General features: G+C 42.8%; 1 protein-coding gene across 1 annotated transcript in view; it reads left to right on the plus strand.

Annotated features, from left to right (window-relative positions):
* The window catches only part of RNF19B (ring finger protein 19B), a 41198-nt gene extending 24748 nt beyond the window's left edge, over positions 1 to 16450 (plus strand). Inside the window, exons 3-9 of the mRNA XM_073615340.1 lie at positions 4443 to 4587; positions 10607 to 10769; positions 10898 to 11012; positions 11137 to 11274; positions 11418 to 11640; positions 12074 to 12205; positions 15714 to 16450. Of these exons, the coding sequence (XP_073471441.1) occupies positions 4443 to 4587; positions 10607 to 10769; positions 10898 to 11012; positions 11137 to 11274; positions 11418 to 11640; positions 12074 to 12205; positions 15714 to 16107 (1310 nt within the window). The 3' untranslated portion in view covers positions 16108 to 16450. The remainder of the gene's footprint in view (positions 1 to 4442; positions 4588 to 10606; positions 10770 to 10897; positions 11013 to 11136; positions 11275 to 11417; positions 11641 to 12073; positions 12206 to 15713) is intronic.
* Positions 16451 to 22696: the final 6246 nt, after the last annotated feature.

The raw sequence follows: 22696 nt of genomic DNA on the forward strand, positions 1-22696 counted from the left end.
TAGCTCTATTGCGAGCGGAGGTCCGGACTTCTGGGCTTCTTGGCTTCTTGGCTTCTTGGCTTCTCTTCTCTTCTCTTCCCCCAGATGTTGACACGACGCTCTCTCCGGCTGGACTGGTCTCTGAGGGCTGCGTTGTGACTTATATAGGCGGAGACCCCGCCCCCATATGATGTCACAGTCCCTGGGCATGCTGGGACTGTGACGTTTTAGGGGGCGTGGTCGACCACGCCCCCTAAAACGTCACAGTCCCAGCATGCCCAGGGACTGTGACATCATATGGGGGCGGGGTCTCCGCCTATATAAGTCACAACGCAGCCCTCAGAGACCAGTCCAGCCGGAGAGAGCGTCGTGTCAACATCTGGGGGAAGAGAAGAGAAGAGAAGCCAAGAAGCCCAGAAGTCCGGACCTCCGCTCGCAATAGAGCTACATGAAGAGAGCGGAGGGGCCGGCCGAAGACCTGCGACACCGGGAGAAGAGGCCGGAGAGCGGAGAAGAACCAACCGGACGCCGGGAGAAGATGAAGCGGAGGGACCCCCGAAGCCGGAAGAAGACCCCCGAAGCCGGAGGAAGATCCCCCCCCCGGAGCTGTTTAATAAAATATTTTAAAAACCTGTGTAGTGTGTTTTATTACTTACACTTTTTTCCTAGGTAAATGGGTAGGGGTACCATGTACCCCATACTCATTTACATAGGGTGGGGGGCCGGGATCTGGGGGCCCCCTTATTAAAGGGGGCTCCCAGATTCCGATAAGCCCCCGCCCGCAGACCCCGACAACCAACGGCCAGGGTTGTCGGGAAGAGGCCCTTGTCCTCATCAACATGGGGACAAGGTGCTTTGGGGGGGGGGCGCAGGGCGCCCCCCTCCCCCAAAGCACCCACCCCCCATGTTGAGGGCATGTGGCCTGGTACGGTTCAGGAGGGGGGGGGGGGGGCGCTCGCTCGTCCCCACCCCCTTTCCTGACCGGCCAGGCTGCGTGCTCGGATCGGGGTCTGGTATGGATTTTAGGGGGGGCCCCACGCCGTTTTTTCGGCGTAGCGGGGTTCCCCTTTATAATCCATACCAGACCTAAGGGCCTGGTATGCCCCGCGCTCGCCGCAATAGGAAGATTTGTTTTTCCTATTGCAGCGAGCGCGAGATGCAATACCATCCCCTCGTGTCGTATTTGGTCTGTCGGACCAGCCTACACACGAGCGGGCTTTCCGTCGGACCAGCACACACACGAGCGGACTTTCCGCCCGAAACTGAGTCCGACGGAAAGATTTAAAACATGTTTAAAATCTAGGTCCGGCGGGCTTTTGGGAAGAAGTCCGCCGGAAAAGTCCGCCGCCGCCCACACACGGGCGGATTGTCCGGCACACTCTGGTCCGCCGGACCAAGTATGCCGGAAAGTCCGACCGTGTGTACGCGGCATTATTCCTACCTTGCTGAAAGTAAGAAAAGCCACTTCTATGGTCTGCTATCGTATATAGAAATCCTGGTGTGAACACAGGCACTTCAATCCCACAAATTACTCTATCTCTCACATTCTGGCTTTCCTGCAATCAGGTATCAACCAGAACTTGGCCTTAAGCACTCTAAAAGGACAGGTTTATACCTTTTTTTTTTTTTTTTTTTTTTTTTATCCACTCTTTTTCAAAGACTTCTGGCTTCGCTCTTCCTTGTAAAGTGTTTATTCACAGTGTATCCTGTGTTAAGCCCCCCCTTGCTGCAACCTATGCTTCTTTGTGCTCCTAGCCTGAATCTTTGTACCCTGCAGAGACCACCTTTTTGAACCCATCAGGGATATTCTTTTACATGGCATCTCCTGCAAAGTAGCCCTTTTGGTTGCTACTAGGATTGTCCCGATGCCACTTTTTTAAGACCGAGTACAAGTAACGATACATTTTTTTTCCAAGTACTCGCCGATACCGATTTGCTGATACTTTTTTTTTGTTTAATGTCATGTGATAGTGGCAGATGTCAGGGGTCTTAACAGACTCCTGACATCTCCCCTTTGAGGAAGGGACTGAGGACACAGATTCCCCAGTCCATTTCTCTGCAGTCTCGGCTGCACTGAAAATGAATGGAGAGGAGACAGCGGCTCCTCTCCATTCATAAACTGAGACATCGTAAACACAGGTTACGATGTTTCAGTTATGTGAATGGACAGTCAGTGATCACTGACTGTTCATTCAGAAAAGGATGAACAGATCCCATCCTGACAGATCGAGGGTGGAGGGGGACAGCAGAACGCAGGGGGACACAGAGGATAACTGGAGGGGGACACTGAGGATAACTGGAGGAGACAGCAGAACCGAGGGGGAAGCAGAGGATAACTGGAGGGGGACATGGAGCATGAAGGAGGACACAGAGGGGGACTGGAGGATACGGGGACAGTCAGTGGTGATGTGAGGGCAGTTACAAGCACCGATCACCCTATATAGATTTCACTAAAGCAGCTGAAAGCTGGGAGGGGTTGTCAGGCTTTATTAAAATCTATAGAGGGGGGATCGGTGCTTATATTTCCCCCTGCGGGCAAATGCTCGGTATCGGGACAACCCTAGTTGCTACCACCTCTGTCGGATGTGTCTGAGTTGATGGTTCTCTCTTGTAAGGAGCTGTTGCTCATATTTCATGTATGCCGAAGACCATCCTTTCTTCTCAAGGTGGCATCAGTCTTCCTCCTCAATGAGGACATAATCCTACCACCCCTATGCCCTGCTGCATCCAAAGGAAATCTCTCTCCATTGCCTGGACATAGCCAGAGCCATTAGTCTACCTCAAAGCTACAGCTTCAGCCAGACAGATGGATTACGCATTTTGTCCTGCCCCCAGGACCTCGTAGAGGACACCTTGCTTCCAAGTCTACCATTTGTGAGATGGATAACAAATCTGATCGCTAGAGCTTACACTCTTGAGGACAAATCTCCTTTTGCACTTTTTATATGCCCATTCCTCCAGATTGGTGGGAGTTTCCTGGGCATTTCACCACCAGGCCTTTGAACCCTGCTTGGTAAAGCCACCACCTGGTTCTCTGTTCATACTTTTTCCAAGTTTTACCATATGGATGTCCAATCTTCTGCTGATGCAGTTTTCGGCCACAAGTTTCTTGAAGCAGTATTCTAAAGTTCTTGTTGGGTCCGTTCTGTTTGCCTAATTGTTGCCCACACTTCTCATTCACTGCTTGGACACGTCCTAGGGTCTATGACTACTTTATGTCTTGTACTGTATGATTAGCATAAGAATTTTGACTTGCCAGTAAATTCCATATTTTGGAGTACAATAGAGGACACAGGCTACTGTCCCTTGCATTCCTTGGTTACCCTGCATTGCTTGCTACAAAACCGAGGGCTCAGAGTTGGGTAGGGTTATAGGGGAGGTGCCCAGTGGGCGTGTCCTCAAAAGCTTTGCCAGTGTCTAATTAGCTAAAGGAACCAGCCTGTACGGGGCTATGATGAATACTATGCTTGTGTCCGGTGCTGTACTCCAGGGCTCAAAATTTAAGTCCTGAGCCATTAGCCACCTTTAAAAGTTGCTTGCCACCAGTTACCCCACCCAACCTCTACCCTGTCCCGCCCCTAAACACGTCCTCTTAAATTAGCTCATGAAATTACACTGTTAAATGTTTTATACAGGATTTAATTCCAAAAATATTACTTTAACAATATTAACATAAAACATATCAGTGCAGCATATCAGTTCTGCCCCATCAGTGCATCTTAAGAGTGCCACCTCATCAGTTGCCATCAGTGCCACCCCATCAGTACAGCATATCAGTGCCGTCTTATCATTGCCCATCAGTGCAGCTGGGAGGAATCGGGAGGATCTGGCGGCAGGATCACGCAGAGCAGGAGTATCCCACTGAGACACATCATGTATATGACTAGCCACGCTGTCAAAGTCCTGCCTTCTGGAACAGCCACTCTAATAGACAGCACACTGGTCCAGTGGCGGTCCAGGAGGCGGGACTTTGTTTGACATTGTGGCTATTCATATACAAAATGTGTCTTATCAGTAGATTCCTGCTCTGCGCGATCCGGCCGCCAGATCCTCTTGACAGGCGATCAGCCAGGAAGCTATCAGTGCTTATCAGCGCCCATTAGTGCGGCATATTAGTGCCTCCTCATCACTGACACCTAATCAGTGCCCATAAGTGCCACCTTATCAGTGCATCCTCATCATGCACATCAGTGAAGGAGAAAAATTACTTATTTACTGACAGAAATTAAAACTTCTTTTTTTTTTTTTTTTTTTTTTTTTTGTGGGAACAAAATGATAAAAATTTAATTTGGGTACAGTGTTGCATGACCGCACAATTGTCATTCAAAGAGTGACAGCACTGAAAAATGGCCTGGGCAGGAAGGGGGTGAAAGTGCCCTGTATTGAGGAAGTACAAGAATTCTATGTTGAACAAATTGAGTGTGAAATGTTGATCTAGAAAGTATTTTTTTATTTTTCTCCAGCTGATGATATGAAATCCTGCCCTCGGTGCAGTGCTTACATTATCAAGATGAATGATGGGAGTTGTAATCACATGACCTGTGCTGTGTGTGGCTGTGAATTCTGCTGGCTGTGTATGAAGGAAATCTCTGACCTCCATTACCTCAGGTAAGTCTAAGAATTATGCCTTGCTTGCGCCTTAAAGTGGTTCTAAAGGCTGAAGGTAAAAAACCTTCTATATTGTCCTCGCTGATACTTACTTACCTAAGCCTGATCTTGATCTAGCGATATGCACAAGAGCCAACGCTCTCCTGGGTCGCTTTCTCCTCATTGGCTGAAATGCAGGAGGCATTGGCTCCCGCTGTTATTAATCACAACCAGTGAGGCGGGGGTGGGGTTGAGCCATAAGACACAGAGCCAAATCGGGAGCGAGCACGCACAAGTGACCCCATTGCAAGCGGCTTGCTATGGAGACACTTGGCAAGGGGGGGTGCTGTCAGGGGACCCGAGAAGAGGAGGATCGGGGCTGCTGTGTGCAAAACCATTGCAAAGAGCAGGTAAGTATGACATGTTTGTTTTAAAAAAAATAAAATAAATTCCATTCCTGCCCCTCTTCTGACCAATGTAGTGTCCTCTGACATTGGTCCGCTCACGTGGTCAGATCACTCTTCCATATTCTTGGATCTCACCATGTCGGTTGCCTCTTTGAAACAATGTCATTGGCGTCTGAATGATTTTCTTTTACACCATGATAGTGCCAACATTCAGCTTACCCAAGCCTTGGAGTTTTTTCAACTTAATCAAGATTCTGTCTCGGAGATGTCCATTCTGTGGGAAGCTCACAAGATCTTTTTTTGAGGCCAATGTATTTCCATAGGCGTGTGTGTGTGTGTATGTGTAATATATAAATAAATATATATAGCTCTTCTTCAGCAGGAATGTGGGGGAACGCAGTTCCGGCACCTCGAGCATTGAATGTATGTAATGGCAAGGGGTGCTGGGATGTCTACTGTTGCTGGCTGCTGAGGGATCTCTTGTTGCAGGGGTGTCTATTATTGCCAGTGGGGGACCTATTGTTGCCGGGAGTGATCTACTGTTGACAGAGGGGTCTATTGATGCTGGCTGCTGAGGAATCTATTGTTGCTGGCGGGGGTCTATTGCTGCTTGGGGGGGGGCTGTTGTTGCTGGCTGCAGGGGATCTATTTAATTGTTATCATTAACACATTCTATACAAATTACGGTGGCTAGGAGACGGAGACAAGGGGTGACTTGGAAGAAGGGAGTACCTGCACTTATTCTCTGAGAAAAAAGCCTATATATATGTGTGTGTATATGTGTGTGTGTGTGTGTGTGTGTGTATATATGTATGTATGTGTGTGTGTGTATATATATGTATGTATATATATATATATATATATATATATATATATATATATATATATATATATATATATATATATATATATATATATATATATATATACATACATACACACGTGTGTGAGCAACCTTGCGCTAAAATAATTTATAACAAATTGCTGCACTTAAAAATTCCCTGGAAAGTAGGCAACAATAAAAAAAATAAAGTGTGCTGTCAGTTAAGATATCAAACTCTATCGATAGTGACCACAGTGATAGTTAAATCAATGTAGTGAAATATCTTGCTCAAACTAGCAAATTAAATAACAAAATAACGGTGAATAAAAACAAAAAAAGAGATGAAACCCATGTCAACCACATAAAATGTGTCACTTTAGTGTCCATGTTGTTCGTTACTCAAAATCTACTATGCAATATGTCTCAGACACCAACGTGGGGGAAAATGATAGCAGCACATAAAGATCATGTTTTCAAAGATTATTATGTCTTGTTTTGTTTTTTGTTTTGTTTTTTTTTGTTATGTAAGCTTGTATAATGTATTTGTAAATTGACTGATGGTATGATTGTGCCATTAATGTATGCATATTTGTATAATAATTTTCCAATAAAATGAAGATTGATAAAAAAAAAAAAGACACCAATGTGATATATCAACATAAATGTCCAAAAACGAATAAAAAAAAAAAATTGTGTCCAAACTATTTAAAAAAAAAAAAAAAAAAAAAAAAAAAAAAGACAAACGGATGAGTAAAGGTGCACTGTTCCCAGTTTTCCTTAATAATGACATCCAATAAAGTGCTTCTGTGCTCAAAAATAGAAAAGGTACAGTTGAACCTGGGAGGTTGAAGGAAGCTCTGCAACTCATGCTGTTCATGATCTCCTATAATCTGGAGATTTGGTAAGAGGCCTCTATTTCTACATTTGAGCACTGGTGGAACACAGAAGCACTATTGATAGTAGTTTGTTTTTTTTTTTTTTTTTTTTTTTTTTTTTTTTTTACGGACAGCGCACTTTTATTTTATTTTTCTATTCATGCTTAAAAAAAAAAAAAAAAAAAAAACACCTTGAAATCCTCCTTATTAGGCAAACAGCCTTTTGGAAAAACGACTATTACAATCTCCCACGGTGGTAGGCCTCCGAGAAGTAACCTCTCTACGGAACCAACTCAAAACTTTTAGGTATGATTCGCATTGCTAAATCTCTCCTATGGTCCAAGCAGAAATTCTATGAATACTCTAATAAACCTCATAGAGTGCTGGTTAATCAGCTAAAGTCTCGCCCCTTTCACTCCTTTCCTGACTCTTTTCCAACCAGATGGTACGCCCACCTACTGTCCCCGTACCATTGCTAAAGTTTTTGGTACCTTCTATCAAAAACGTTATAACTGCCTAACCCCTGAAAACAACTTCACCTTTAAACAGGAAGCTTTTGATGACTTCTTTGCCACATTTAAAGCAGAGTTCCACCCAAAAATGGAACTTCCGCTTTAAGGGAAGGTGACTCCCTGACATGCCACATTTGGCATGTCATTCTTTTGGGGGGGGCAGCGGAAACCCTCTTTTTAGAGGGTTCTAGCTCCTACTTCCTCCTGGGCACCACAGTGCCGGAAGTAAGTTCACCTCTCCCTCTCGGCAATCATCTGGGACACGTCGCAGGTGTCAGATGATTTCCCGGCCAGTCACAGTGCGCAGGGTGGCTCATGCATGCGCAGTGCGTGCCCGGCACAGCCAAGCGCCTACAGTGACAATGCCGGCGCCGCAGAGAGGAGGGGGAGACGAGCAGGGCTTCCTTCCCCCACATCGCTGGACCCTAGGACAGGTAAGGGTCGGTTCACACTGAGGCAGCACGACTTGCAGCGCGACTGCCTCAGGCGACCCAGGACACGACTCGGCTGCGACTTGCAAAACGACTTCTGTATAGAAGTCAATGCAAGTCGCCCCCAATGTAGTACAGGAACCTTTTTCTAAGTCGGAGCGACTTGCGTCGCTCCGATTAGAACAGTTCCATTGCACAGAACGGGACACTACTTGTCAGGCGACTAGGTCGCCTGACAAGTCGTCCCAGTGTGAACCGAGGCTAAGTGTTCGATTATTAAAAGTCAGCAGCTGCAGTATCTGTAGCTGCTGACTTAATTTAATGTTTTTAGTTTTTTAGTCAGAACTCCGCTTTTAAGCTTTCAAAATTATCCCCCACTAACTTACAAATGCTAAATGCAGCAATTTCCCTTGAAGAATTGACACAAGTTTTTAAGCACCTCCCTTCTCACAAATCCCCAGTGCCGGATGGTCTCCCCTACTCCTACTATAAGTGTTTTTCCCAAATCTTAGCCCCGCACATGTTGACACTATATAACGCTCTTCTCAAGGGTAAGGTCCCACAATACCAATTTCTACACTCCATTTCGGTTATACCGAAACCAGGCAAGGACCCATCTCTCCCCGACAATTGTAGGCCTATTGCTCTCTTTAAACTCTGACTATAAAATTTTTACGAAAATTCTAGCCAATTGTTTGACCCAACTTCTTCCAAAACTAATTGATAAAGACCAGGTGGGGTTCGTCCCTGCTAGACACGCCGGGGATAACACTAGGCGTATTATTGACCTTATTGATCTAATTAACAAATTTAATCGGCCGGCGCTCGTATGAAGCCTCAATGTACAGAAGGCCTTTGACAGGTTGTCCTGGCCCTATAGATTCCGAAGATCCTTTCTAGACGCATTGAGGGCTCTTTACTCCCTCTCCACTTCCCAGGTCCAGATGTCAGCCTTTCAGTCGTATTCTTTCCCGATGTCCAATGGCACCAAGCAGGGGTGCCCTTTATCTCCCTTTCTCTTTATCCTATGTCTGGAACCCCTGGCTGTGGCCATTCGCACCCACCCGAACATTAAAGGAGTTTTGATGCGACAGAGGGAATATAAACTTTCACTCTTCGCAGACGACCTCCTCCTGACCTTAACCAATCCCCTCTTATCACTCCCATCTTTACACGACTTGCTGTCTGCTTATGGCTCCCTTTCAGGTTATAAAGTCAATATGTCTAAAAATGAGGCCCTTCCAGTTCTCCTCCCTCCCGATCTTTTATCCACTCTACAAAAGGCTTACCCCTACAGATGGTGCTCTTCTTCCCTAAAATATCTAGGCGTACAGCTGACCTCTATGTATTCTTCTCTATTTTACTGTTAGTTATTCCCTTCTATTTAAGGAAATCCAGAGCCTACTGAATCAATGGGATACTTCTCCTATCTCCCGGCAGAAAAAACGTTTTGAAAATGTCTGCTTCCCAAGCTCCTATACCTCTTCGAGACACTACCTGTTTCTATCCCTCTGTCCCAGTTAAAACTCCTCCAATGTTGGTTCTTGAACTTTATTTGGCAAAATAGGGCTCACCATATCGCAAGTTCAGTAGTTCTCTCTGCTCGTATACAAGGTGGTCTTGGGGCAGATATTGTGAAGTACTTCTACTTTACGCACCATAGCGTCATGGTCGAGTCAATATGCTCCTAATAGATGGTCAAAAATGTAAAAACAGTACCAAACAGATTACAGCGCACACATACAAAAATGACATTTATCCTGCAAGGCTAGTTAAAAACACCTGAACATATTCAAAAATACAGGGGGTTTAGTCAACTATATGGTCATATAGTGCTAAGCCCACTTACTGCGACAAAGTACCCACTAATTCAGGGACTCATGTGGTTGGACAGTTGAGGGTTATCCCAGATTAGCATGTGGGCATGCGGGGGGGGGGGGGGGGGGGGCAGTGATGGTTTGTGCTAGCTGCCTTATTTTACGGCTGTGGGTCAACATAAGGCGTCTATTACCTGAGCGGGGGGGGGCCCTGATGGTTGCAGAAGAGTATCTGGAAGGGGTGGGCCACAACATCTCTAACCGATGTGCATACCAGTGTAGAGTAGCGGAGCTTGTCATGTCGGTTGAGGTAGTACAAATGGGATAATTGGGAAGCTATGTAATATAGTGCTAGATAAGGAAGGACCGTGTCCCCTAAGTGTACGGGGCATTTTAAAGCTTCAAACCTACCAAATTTGAATACACTTGCGCCCAGGGAGCCTACCAGCTCCATTTGATCTCCACCATCTATAAAGTACTGCATGAAGTGGCCCCCCCTACCATAGACCTTCACTCCTATATGCAGAAATGGTCTCATATCCTACATAGGCCCATACTTCTTCCTTGTTGGGAGAAGATGTAGATGTCTGTTTCCAAGTCATCTAGATGTGTGGTGCAGAGGGAGACCGCTATCAATGTTTTGGTATAGAACTCCTGAAATTCTCCATCGAAACGATCCATCCGTCTTCACCGCTCTGTTGGTTATGTGGCCTAGATACTGGCGCACACTTCCATATCTTTTGGCTATGTCAGTTGATACAACCCTTCTGGATCAATGTCATGGCTCTAATTCAGTGTCTGTTTGATCTATCCTTGCCGCTTGATCCATTACATTGCTTGTTGGGCCTTCTTTTTCCTGGGCTAAAAAAGCCAGTTAAACTGCTGCTTACCCACATTTTATTAGCTGCAAGGAGAGTTTTCCAATGAGCTGGCTGTCAGTAGAACCCCCATCAGTTCATATTCTTATAAATTCCATATTTAAATTCGGAGAATGGAATATACCTCACTGCATTTGGCAACAGTGTGGTGACACACTTCAATAAGATTGGGGATGCTTGGGACCAATACTATGTTCTCTCTTGATAAATTCAAATAAATTATGAAAAAAAAAATCCTTTACAAATGCTTTAAGTAAACACAGTTTATTACTCTGTTCTCCCTTTTATGTCTTGCAGCCCCTCAGGGTGTACTTTCTGGGGAAAAAAGCCATGGAGCAAGAAGAAGAAAATTATTTGGCAGTTGGGCACTCTAATTGGTGCTCCTGTGGGCATATCACTTATCGCTGGCATTGCTATTCCTGCTATGGTCATTGGGATCCCAGTTTATGTGGGCAGAAAGGTTAGTTTTATCCTGTGGCATTGGTAATATTTTTTTCATTCTTAAAATCTGTTGATACATTGTATTTATATTATTAGTATACACTGATAGTGTTAGGATAGTTTACAATATTAGGTTTTTATCTGCAGATTCATGGCCGTTTGGAGAACAAAAAAACTTCTAAACACAAGAAGAATTTGGCTGTGACAGGAGGGGTTATTTTGTCTGTAATTGCATCTCCTGTTGTGGCAGCAGTCAGTGTTGGTACGTGTTACAATATATTCAAACATGTTATTGCCACTGCCTTCTTTGTTCTGATGGCTATTCTTTTTCTTTTCTTTTATCTATTTATTTATTTTTCTTCTCCTTTCCTGTCTTTTTATATCAGGCATTGGCGTTCCTATCATGCTAGCTTATGTGTATGGAGTTGTGCCAGTGTCCCTATGCCGTGGAGGTGGTTGTGGTGTGAGCACAGCCAATGGCAAAGGAGTAAAAATTGACTTTGAAGAGGATGGACCAATTACAGGTAATGACATGTTAAACGAATTGTGGAAAGTCCTCATATGAGCTGACAAAATTCCGTATAGGAAACCTGAAGTGCTTCCATGCTAGATATTTTTCAAAGCTGTAATTTTTGCACTTTAAATTTGTTTCATTTTCCACTTTTAGTGGCAGATGCATGGCGTGCACTGAAAAATCCAAGTATTGGGGAGAGCAGCATGGAGGGTCTTACCAGTGTGCTAAGTACAAGTGGGAGCCCCACAGATGGATTAAGCGTTTTACAGGGAAACTACAGTGAAACGGCCAGCTTTGCTGCTCTTTCTGGGGGAACCTTAACTGGTGGCACATTAACTGGTGGTATGCTAAGTGGAGGGAGAGCCAAGTACTGCAGGTATTGTCTCTATTTGACCTATAATTAGTCGTTACTGTTAGATCAGTCATAAATAACCCGTGTCCTACACATCCTTGAAACGATTACCTAGTATTGAGATCAGCTGCTACTCAGTACTATGTTAGGATTTTTGGATATTAAAAATGTTTGTTTATCCAAATTGGCAACACGTGGCTCTTTTAATAGGATGCTGCATGAAATGCAGGGTTTTTAATATGGCAATATAATGTATACAGGTACAGTAATTCTGATTTATAAAAGCAAGTTATTTTTACCAGTCTTATATATGTACTGATGTGTATTTATAATGTGTACACTGGAGATAAATGTATAGACAGTAGGTTTTGGAATTATTTGTCAACAACCTGTTTGAATTTTTAATGCCTAGTTAAATGTACCTAATATTTATTTTACTAATATTTCCAATATACAGACTGGAAGTTCAGGCTGATGTGCAGAAAGACACATGTCAGAAAGATTCTGTAAGCTTGGGAGCTGTGAGTGACAGCGCCAGCACAAGAGCAATGGCTGGTTCCATTATCAGTTCATATAACCCACAGGAGAGGTACGTCCTTACTCTTGATAGTTGGCTTTCCCCCACCCCAATAGATTCCCAGTTATATCCACCTAACAGCAACCATACCCATTCCAGTGCTGCAGAAAACACTTCTTTCAAGCTGGCCATAGACTGTTCGAATCCTGCTGAACGGGCCAAGTTTGAACCATACATGGGCTGGCTGAATGTACCCAAGTTGATCAATCAACTTGGGTACAACCAGCCTGTCATATTTTTCATGCAATTATAACTAGCGGCTGTTATAGAAAGAAACTCGCTCAGTCTATGGCCGGCTTTAGAGTGACTGCAGAATTCCACCTGACCCTGCTGTTAGGAATGGAAAGTGTTTTGCAAGCGTCTTATCAGAGACTTTTGTAGGTATGTGATCATTAAAGCATAAGTTCACTTTTAAAAAATAAAGTAAAAATAAATGCACGTTTCTTTGCAACTAAAAAAAAAAAATAAAATAAGTGCATTTTATTTTTGTTGCAGGAGCCTGAAAAGCATTGCACCAGCGATTAGCAGATCACTGATGGCATGCAGGTCTCCTGCACACTGACAGGAAGACTTATTGAACTATTGAGAACTGCAAGCCAACAGCCGCTAAGGATGTCAAGGCTTTTCGTTCATTCAGACACCTAAAGCTGTGTGTCTGAATAACGCAACCGTGTGGGCGGAGCCATGCTGTCTTTCAAACTGTGGCAGCTAGTACAGGGAACTTCTCCCCATACTGCTGCCACAGGGAGGGAGCAGCGGGCGGCACCTGCAGCACTGAGACAGGTTACATGTTCCACCCCTACTGCGTTTTTGTGCACTAAAATTGTGCATATTTTACTGAAAATATTGGTTTGATAAACGATTGTAAATATTGTGCAACAACAACAAAAAAATCTTTTTCATATTCTCTACTTTTTAGAAAATATATAATGTTTTGTGCATTTAAGTAATCTTCAGGCCAAAAATGCAAATGTCATGCGTGGGGAAAAAAGATGCCAAAAAATTGTGAAAAGTTAAAATTAAAAATGAGAGTCAATGTTTTTCTTATCTGTTGCAATCCTCAAAATAAAATATAAAAAAATAGTTGCACCTGGAAAGAGTATCTATCACGTTGCTTCTCGCTGTGAGAAAAGCCTACGTACTTACAGTGAATGTGCAAGAAATTAGATTATTCGACTGCATCATATGTAAAAGTTTGGAAAGTGAAGGTTGGAGCAATTGTGTTTGCATTTTATGTTTTAGAACTGAGAAAGGGTTGTTTTTTTTTTTTTTTTGTTTTTTTGTTTTCTGCAACATGTATAGATAAATCTTGCCCATCTTGCTAAAGAGATAATTCTGTCTTACAGAAAGGGCTTTTAGGGCCAAGAGCAGGAGCTCACCTTCAGCCTTCAACTGTTCATCCATTTCTATGCACCACAGCTTGTCTGAAATACAAAGAAAAGCATGAAATGATGATTTGTGACATTTTAATGAAATTAGGAGAAAAAAGTTAGGCCGGGGTCACATATGTGCGGCTACGGCTCCCAGCATAGGGTCTGGTACGTTCCTGATCACCAGTTCAGGTGCAATTCGGGTCCAAATCTTTGCCGGAATTTGCACCTGAAACTGACCCAAAAACGCACAGGACCCTTTTGGAATTCGCACTGCAGCTGCTCCGGACATGTGTGAACCGGCACCATTAAGAGTCGGTCACGCTCACATGTCATGCGCACGGCATCCAGTTCGCACATACAGTGGGGACGGAAAGTATTCAGACACCCTTACATTTTTCACTCTTTGTTATATTGCAGCCATTTGCTAAAATCATTTAAGTTCATTTTTTTCCTCATTAATGTACACACAGAACCCCATATTGACAGAAAAACACAGAATTGTTGACATTTTTGCAGATTTATTAAAAAGGAAAAACTGAAATATCACATGGTCCTAAGTATTCAGACCCTTTGCTCAGTATTTAGTAGAAGCACCCTTTTGATCTAATACAGCCATGAGTCTTTTTGGAAAAGATGCAAGAAGTTTTTCACACCTGGATTTGGGGATCCTCTGCCATTCCTCCTTGCAGATCCTCTCCAGTTCTGTCAGGTTGGATGGTAAACGTTGGTGGACAGCCATTTTTAGGTCTCTCCAGAGATGCTCAATTGGGTTTAAGTCAGGGCTCTGGCTGGGCCATTCAAGAACAGTCACTGAGTTGTTGTGAAGCCACTCCTTCGTTATTTTAGCTGTGTGCTTAGAGTCAGTGTCTTGTTGGAAGGTAAACCTTCGGCCCAGTCTAAGGTCCTGAGCACTCTGGAGGTTTTCGTCCAGGATATCCCTGTACTTGGCCGCATTCATCTTTCCCTTGATTGCAACCAGTCGTCCTGTCCCCTCAGCATGATGCTGCCACCACCATGCTTCACTGTTGGGACTGTATTGGACAGGTGATGAGCAGTGCCTGGTTTTCTCCACATATACCGCTTAGAATTAAGGCCAAAGAGTTCTATCTTGGTCTCATCGGACCAGAGAATCTTATTTCTCACCATCTTGGAGTCCTTCAGGTGTTTTTTTAGCAAACTCTATGCGGGCTTTCATGTGTCTTGCACTGAGGAGAGGCTTCCGTCGGGCCACTCTGCCATAAAGCCCCGACTGGTGGAGGGCTGCAGTGATGGTTGACTTTCTACAACTTTCTCCCGACTGCATCTCTGGAGCTTAGCCACAGTGATCTTTTGGGTTCTTCTTTACCTCTCTCACCAAGGTTCTTCTCCCCCGATAGCTCAGTTTGGCCGAATGGCCAGCTCTAGGAAGGGTTCTGGTCGTCCCAAACGTCTTCCATTTAAGGATTATGGAGGCCACTGTGCTCTTTGGAACCTTAAGTGCAGCAGAATTTTTTTTTGTAACCTTGGCCAGATCTGTGCCTTGCCACAATTCTCTCTCTGAGCTCTTCAGGCAGTTCCTTTGACCTCATGATTCTCATTTGCTCTGACATGCACTGTGAGCTGTAAGGTCTTATATAGACAGGTGTGTGGCTTTCCTAATCAAGTCCAATCAGTATAATCAAACACAGCTGTTCTCAAATGAAGGTATAGAACCATCTCAAGGATGATCAGAAGAAATGGACAGCATAAATATATGAGTGTCACAGCAAAGCGTCTGAATACTTAGGACCATGTGATATTTCAGTTTTTCTTTTTTAATAAATCTGAAAGAATTTCAACAATTCTGTGTTTTTCTGTCAATATGGGGTGCTGTGTGTACATTAATGAGGAAAAAAATGAACTTAAATGATTTTAGCAAATGGCTGCAATATAACAAAGAGAGAAAAATTTAAGGGGATCTGAATACTTTCCGTCCCCACTGTATGTGAACCCGGCCTAAATCTTGTCCTACATTGTAAAAGCACAGGGCACTGTCCCCAACTGCCCATACAAAACAGACTGATTGTTTTAGCTTACAAGCTAGTGTGAACAAGCCCTAAATGTAATGTATAATGAAGTTGTTTAATGAGCTACATTAATGACCTATTGCATCAATATTTTCTGTGCAGGGAGGTCAATAACTTGGAAATTCAAGTTCACATTGAGGCCAAACCTTCTCGATACCAGCTGATGAGTGAGAGCAGCACTGAGGAATCTTTGCATGCCTCTGCCCCTCTTGTGGAGGGAGAGGAAGATGATGCTTGCAGGGGTCAAGTAACTGCTTGTGACATCACATTAGCACAGCCAGAGAGCATCCGTAGCGATCTGGAAAGCTCCGACGCCCAGTCTGATGATGTACCAGACCTTGCATCAGAGGAGTACGATTCTCCCCACCTTCTCCCACCATCTCCCCCTGAACAACGCCATGAAAGCCCTCCACCTCGCATGTGTGCACAACAGGAGGGAATTTGTGCCCGAGAAGAGGGCCTTGCCAAACTGGAGTTCATAGAGGTTCGGGTGTGAAGTGCATTAACTACCAACCTCAGTTTACTTTTTTTTTTTTCCCTCTAAGGGAAGTCTCTCAAAATGCTGTAAGTGGACAGGACCAATCAATGCACAGTCCTGCTGTATGCCACAAATGCTTTGTCTTGGACTATTCTCTTCTGTTCTGCCCGTCACTGTGAAAGGCCTGTGTCTTGCTCCTGTAAATTATTTTAATTTATTGACTTTGACTGGATGTATAGAGCATTAATTTGGTTCTGTGGAACGTTGCAAGGGATTTGGTGAACCTGATTTCCTTTTTCTTTTTTTTTTTTTCCTTTGTAAGGAATCGTTGAATAAAATAAAACCTATTGAAATCGAATAACTTGTAGAAATTCTTTAGAACCTCAACTAATCTTGTGCCTGAGAAAAGGAAAGGCTAACTGTATGTGTTATGAAATGCAAAACTGAAATTATAGATGCATTATAGCTACATTTGTACTCTGAGTCAACCTGTGATAGTAAAGGGACAAACAAAGACAACAAAGAACATTGACCTGAGGTGTGCCGGGGTCACGTGGTCAGTATGCCTAAGGTGTCCTTTTATGAAAGTGCGGTAAAATACCGCTTTTCAGTTCTCAGGCATTCTCAGAGGAGATCGCTCTCCTCTGAGTGCCTGTTTATGAAAGTGTGTAGATCGCTTCTCATGTTGAGTTGAGGAGCGATCTACAAACGCCGGGAACTCCTGAGAATGGCTCCTCTCACTATAATCTCGTGTGATATAGCGGGATTACAGTATGAGGAACCATAAAATACAAAGTGTAACACAAATCAGCACACATTATTCCCCAACATATTAATAAAATAATAAAGTTAAATTCCCCCTACACAATATACATTAACCTAATTATAAAAAAAACATTGTTTTTATCAATATTTAAAGATCATACATGTCCCTATTTAAATGTGAATGGTGTATAGTAAATGAATGTAATGCACATATGTAATGCAGCTATACACCATTCATATAAATGCAAAATACATTTATAATCATTAAAAAAATAATTTTAATAAAGTATACAAGTATAAATATTTATTAATAAATTAAAATAAAATATATTTCACAATTGATAAACATAAAAATTGATAGACTGGTGCAATGCGAGAACACTGCGAATCCACTGCGGGTTCCCGCATCGCACCGACTCGCATGTCAGTTCACACTGCCATATGCGAATCGCTGGGGAGTGTCAATACATTGTTAAGGACACCCCCAGTTCAGCTTGCATATCGCACTGCGAACTGACAGTCCGGACATGCGATCCGATTCTGGTCCGAACAGAAAAAAGGGTCCTGTGTGTGTTTGCACCGAATGCAGTGCGATATCAGCCATACTACCTGTACAGCTGATATCGCAATGCACAGACATCGCATGTAATGTGAATGGCAGTGTGCTGCGAATTACATGCGATGCCTGTGCGATGTCCGGCATCGCACAAGTGTGAACTGGGCCTAAAAGTTAACACCCCCAAATCAGTTCGCATATCGCAGTGTGATCTGCAAACTCGGACAGTAATCGAATCACCCATGCGATCCGATTCTGCTGTGGACCAAAAAAAGGGTCCTGTAAGAGTTTGGTCCGAGGGCAATGCAAATTTAGCAATACTATCTGTATGGCTGAAATCGCATTGCACAGAGATCGGATGTGATTTTGCACTGCAGTGCGGTGCGAATCACATCCGATCTCGGACACCGCAGCAGTGGGAACTGGCCCTAAATCATATTGCATTTGCACCAAAATGGTACAGGACCCTTTATTTGGTCCGCACTGGAATCGGATCGCATGGGTGTGAACACCCATGCGATCCGATTCCTGCACCATTACATAGTTCGCACTGCGATCTGTGAAATGATCTGGGGGTGTCATTAACTTTACATTGATACCCACAGTGGTACGCAGATGTCAATGTAGGTGCGATGTGAAAACCCACTTAGGAATCACGCTGGTTCACGCATCGCACAAGTGTGAACTCAGCCAGAGACGTGAACATCTAAAAAAAAAATATCTATCTATGTATATGTATATATATGTATGTGTATATATATATATATATGTGTGTGTGTGTGTGTGTGTGTATATAGATATAGATAGATATAGAGATATTTATTGATATATATATATATATATATATATATATATATATATATATATATATATATATATATATATATATATATATATATATATATATATATATAGACTATATCTATCTATATATAGATATATATCTATATATATCTATACTATAAATTTCACCAGTTTCAGGCTTCTCACTCTGATTCTCCACTTCTGAAATGGTGAATCAGAAAGTGAGAATTCTGTCACAGATCGCCAGTGAGGTGCTGAGATCGCACCTTCATAAACTGGCCGTTTCTGTGAAGTCATTTACAAATTCTCACTGTGCTGAGATAATCAGCGGAGAACATGTTCTCCACTGATTATCTCAGTTTCATAAACTGGTAATGAGCTGAGATCAGCGGTGAGACTCGGGATCGCTGCTGATCTCAGTTTCATAAAAGGACACCTTAAAGGGGGCATACCCAAGTATGAGAAGAAAATGAAATGAAAATGAATGGAAAAATAAAGAAAAAAGGGAATGGGTGGGTGGGGTACGAGAGCCTACGACCACAAGGGACGGAGGCAGAGGCGGGCCGGCTTTATGCAGCCTGACTCCGCCTACAAAAACAGGCTGACCTGCGGTCAGCCTTATACTTGTACTACAGGAAACTCTTATAGACTGTTCTGCAGCACTATATAGTGCTGAATGCAGATTATCACCAACAGCCATCTGACCAATCTGCAACTGCTAGAACATAGCCTTGTTTAAAAAGAAAAAAAATGTGTATTTTCAGTAAGCACAAATTTTGAGTTCATGATGCATTGTTTCCTTCAAAATGTTTGTCTCTTCATTTTACTTGATTATTCCTTCTTCTTTTTTTTTTTTTTTTTTATTTTTTTTTTTTTTTTTGTAGATTAATCACTAGAGGGAGCTCTCAATGGAATCTCTCTGCCTCTGTTTAAAGAGACAATGTCATTACTTTAATAAGTTTTAGTCAAACACATTATTGAAAAATAAAATTTCAGTAAGCAGTTAGTGCCTCAGTTGCATTCAATTTTTGCTTTGCAAGACCGCAACAATTGAATGTAACATAGTCACCAATGGTGAGTATTCTAAATACATTTTCCAATGGTGTATTTGATTAAACATTTTTAATGTAAAAAATGTCTGTTTAAGATCGGTTTAAATAAGATACCAGCTACACAAGGTATAGTGTTTTCAGTAATAAAAGGGGATATCAAATTATTTGGTATAAATCACCAGTTTGACAGTACCAATGTTATGATAGTAGGGATACACTGCACAGCATAGGAGACAAAAGAACGACGTCAGGCAGACCCTAGTGCATTGTGTGAGACAAAGAAATTAAATACATGGTAATAATGATTGCACTCAAAGTTTCTCCCACAATAGTAGGGAATCTAGGAAACGGCATCAATGGTTCTAGAAGTCACTGCTCAGACAAAAAAAAAACAATTACATTTAATTGGAAAACTATGGTTCCACTTACAATAAAGCAGCCCATACATTTAGTCCTTCCTTCTTCCTTTTTTTTTTTTTTTTTTAAATATATATATTCCAGTACCCAGCACATATATTTTCATTCTATACTTATTGTGATCTCCACTATTCTGGTCAAACATATTCTCCTATTTCTTTTTTTCTTCTTTCTTCTTCTCCTTTGAATCTATTAACCACTTAAAGACCAGAAGGATTTGCCCCATTAATGACCAGGCCTTTTTTTGCGATACGGCACTGACTCTTTTACTGATTATTGTGCGATCATGCAACACTGTACCCTTTATCACACACACACACACAAATAGAGCTTTCTTTTGGTGGTATTTGATCACCTCTGCGGTTTTTATTTTTTGCACTATAAACTAAACAAAAAAAAAAGCGACAATTTTGAAATAAAAAGCTAATATTTTTTTTTTTTATTTTTTTTTTTTACTTTTTGGCTTTATCCCCCAAAAAATATAAAAAAAAAAAAACAAATTTCTTCCTCGGTTTAGGCCGATATATATTCTTCTACATATTTTCGGCAAAAAAAATCGCAAAAAGGGTATATTGATTGGTTTGTGCAAAAGTTAATGCGTCTACAAAATAGGGAATAGGTTTATGACATTTATTTTACTAGTAATGGTGGTGATCTGCGATTTTTAGCAGGACTGTGACATTGCGGCGGACAGATCGGACACGTTTGACACTTTTTTGGGATCATTGACATTTATACAGCAAGTAGAGCTAAAAATAGCCACTGATTACTTTTATAAATGTCACTGGCAGGGAAGTGGTTGACACTAGGGGGTTAAGTGTGTTCCCTAGGGAGTATTTCTAACTGGGGGGGGAGACCGAATCGCTGTTCCTAAACCTGTAGGAACAACAGAACGGAGATCTGTCTATTTAGATCTCCGTTCTGTCTCTGTCAGGAGCGATCGGGTGGCCGGCGGGCACGCGCGCACCCTACAGCGGCCGAAGTACAGTTATGGCAGTTTACCCAGGGGAGTTAAGTATAACTGCGGCGGCTGGTCCTAAAGTGGTTAAAAAAAATGAAAGGCTTTCTGTGAATACATATCGGACTTTATATATGCCTTCAATATTAACTACACATCAATCAGTGCTTCCGTCCAAATTGTTTAATGTCCCCTCTTCATTTTACATGATTGTTATTCCTTTTATTTATTTTTTTGTAGATTAATCACTAGAGGGTGCTCTCAGTGGCTCAATGAAATCAGCTGAAGTAGAATATATACACTACATTACCATAATTATTGGGGCGCCTGCCTTTTTATACATACACACACACTTTAATGGCATCCCAGTCTTAGTCTGTAGGGTTCGATATTGGATTAGCCCACCCTTTACAGCAGAGATATGCAATTAGTGGACCTCCAGCTGTTGCAGAACTACAAGTCCCATGAGGCATAGCAAGACTCTGACAGCCACAAGCATGACACCGAGAGGCAGGGGCATGATGGGACCTGTAGTTTTGGAACAGCTGGAGGTCCACTAATTGCATATCCCTGCTTTACAGCTGTAACAGCTTCAACTCTTCTGGGAAGGCTGTCCACAAGGTTTAGGAGTGTGTCTACAGGAATGTTTGACCATTCTTCCAGAAGCGAATTTGTGAGGTCAGGCACTGATGTGGATGAGAAGGCCTGGCTCGAAGACTTCGCTCTAATCCATCCCAAAGATGTTCTATCGGGTTGAGGTCCAGACTCTGTGCAGGCCAGTCAAGTTCTTCCTCCACTTGCCCTTATGGACCTTGCTTTGGAACACGAAGGGACCATCCCCAGACTGTTCCCACAAAGTTGGGAACATGAAATTGTCCAAAATGTCTTGGTATGCCAACGCCTTAAGAGTTCCCTTCATTGGAGCTAAGGGATCAAGCCCAACCCCTGAAAAACAACCCCCACACCATAATCCCCCCTCCACCAAATGATTTGGACCAGTGCACAAAGGAAGGTCCATAAAGACATAGATGAGCAAGTTTGGAATGGAGGAACTTGACTGGCCTGCACAGAGTCCTGACCTCAACCCGATAGAACATCTTTGGGATGGATTAGAGCGGGGACTGTGAGCCAGGCCTTCTCATCTACATCAGTGCTTGACCTCACAAATGCGCTTCTGGAAGAATGGTCAAACATTCCCATAGACACACTCCTAAATCTTGTGGACAGCCTTCCCAGAAGAGTTGAAGCTGTTATAGCTGAAAAAGGGTGGGCCAACTCAATATTGAACCCTATGGGCTAAAACTGGGATACCATTAAAGTTTTTGTGTGTAATGGCAGGCTTCCCAATACTTTTGGTAATATAGTGTGTATAATATTAATATATATAATTTAATTACACATTTACAGTAAAACCTTGGATTGCGAGTATAATTTGTGCTGGAAACATGCTTGTAATCCAAAGCACTTGTATATCAAAGCGTATTTCCTCATAGGAAATAATGGAAACTCAAATGATTCGTTCCACAACCATTTATTCATAAGTCCTTCAGTTTAAAGTCCATATAAAAAGATTACAGCAAGCAATGTGATAGGTTGTGTAACCATAAAATGTCCATCCACAAATGGCAGCCTCCACAAGGGGATTAGAAGTAAACTCTATCAGGAGCTACAGAGTATGAAAGAGAAGAGAGGCACCTCTAAGTGTAGCAATATGGTTACATTTAATGAAGGTACAACATTTAGCAACTCACATGGTTGATGATTAAAACAGGCACATTTAAGTATGTAGACATCCGGGGTAAAGCTGTCCACATAGACCATCCTCCGTACCGCCAGCTCTTACTGCTGTCAGTCTGCATGCAATCATGACCGAGAAGACTACCCTGCAGTAGAGCGATTGGAGCGCAGCGTGGAATGGACAACGTTGATGGCGGTGTGGGGGATGGTCTATGTGGACAGCTTTACCCTGCATGTCTGCATACTTAGATGTGCCTGTTTTAATCATCAACCATGGGAGTTGCTAAATATTGTACCTTCATTAACCGCTTGCCCACC

Source organism: Aquarana catesbeiana, linkage group LG02 (assembly GCF_042186555.1).
Source record: "Aquarana catesbeiana isolate 2022-GZ linkage group LG02, ASM4218655v1, whole genome shotgun sequence".
Classification (NCBI taxonomy): Eukaryota; Metazoa; Chordata; class Amphibia; order Anura; family Ranidae; genus Aquarana; species Aquarana catesbeiana.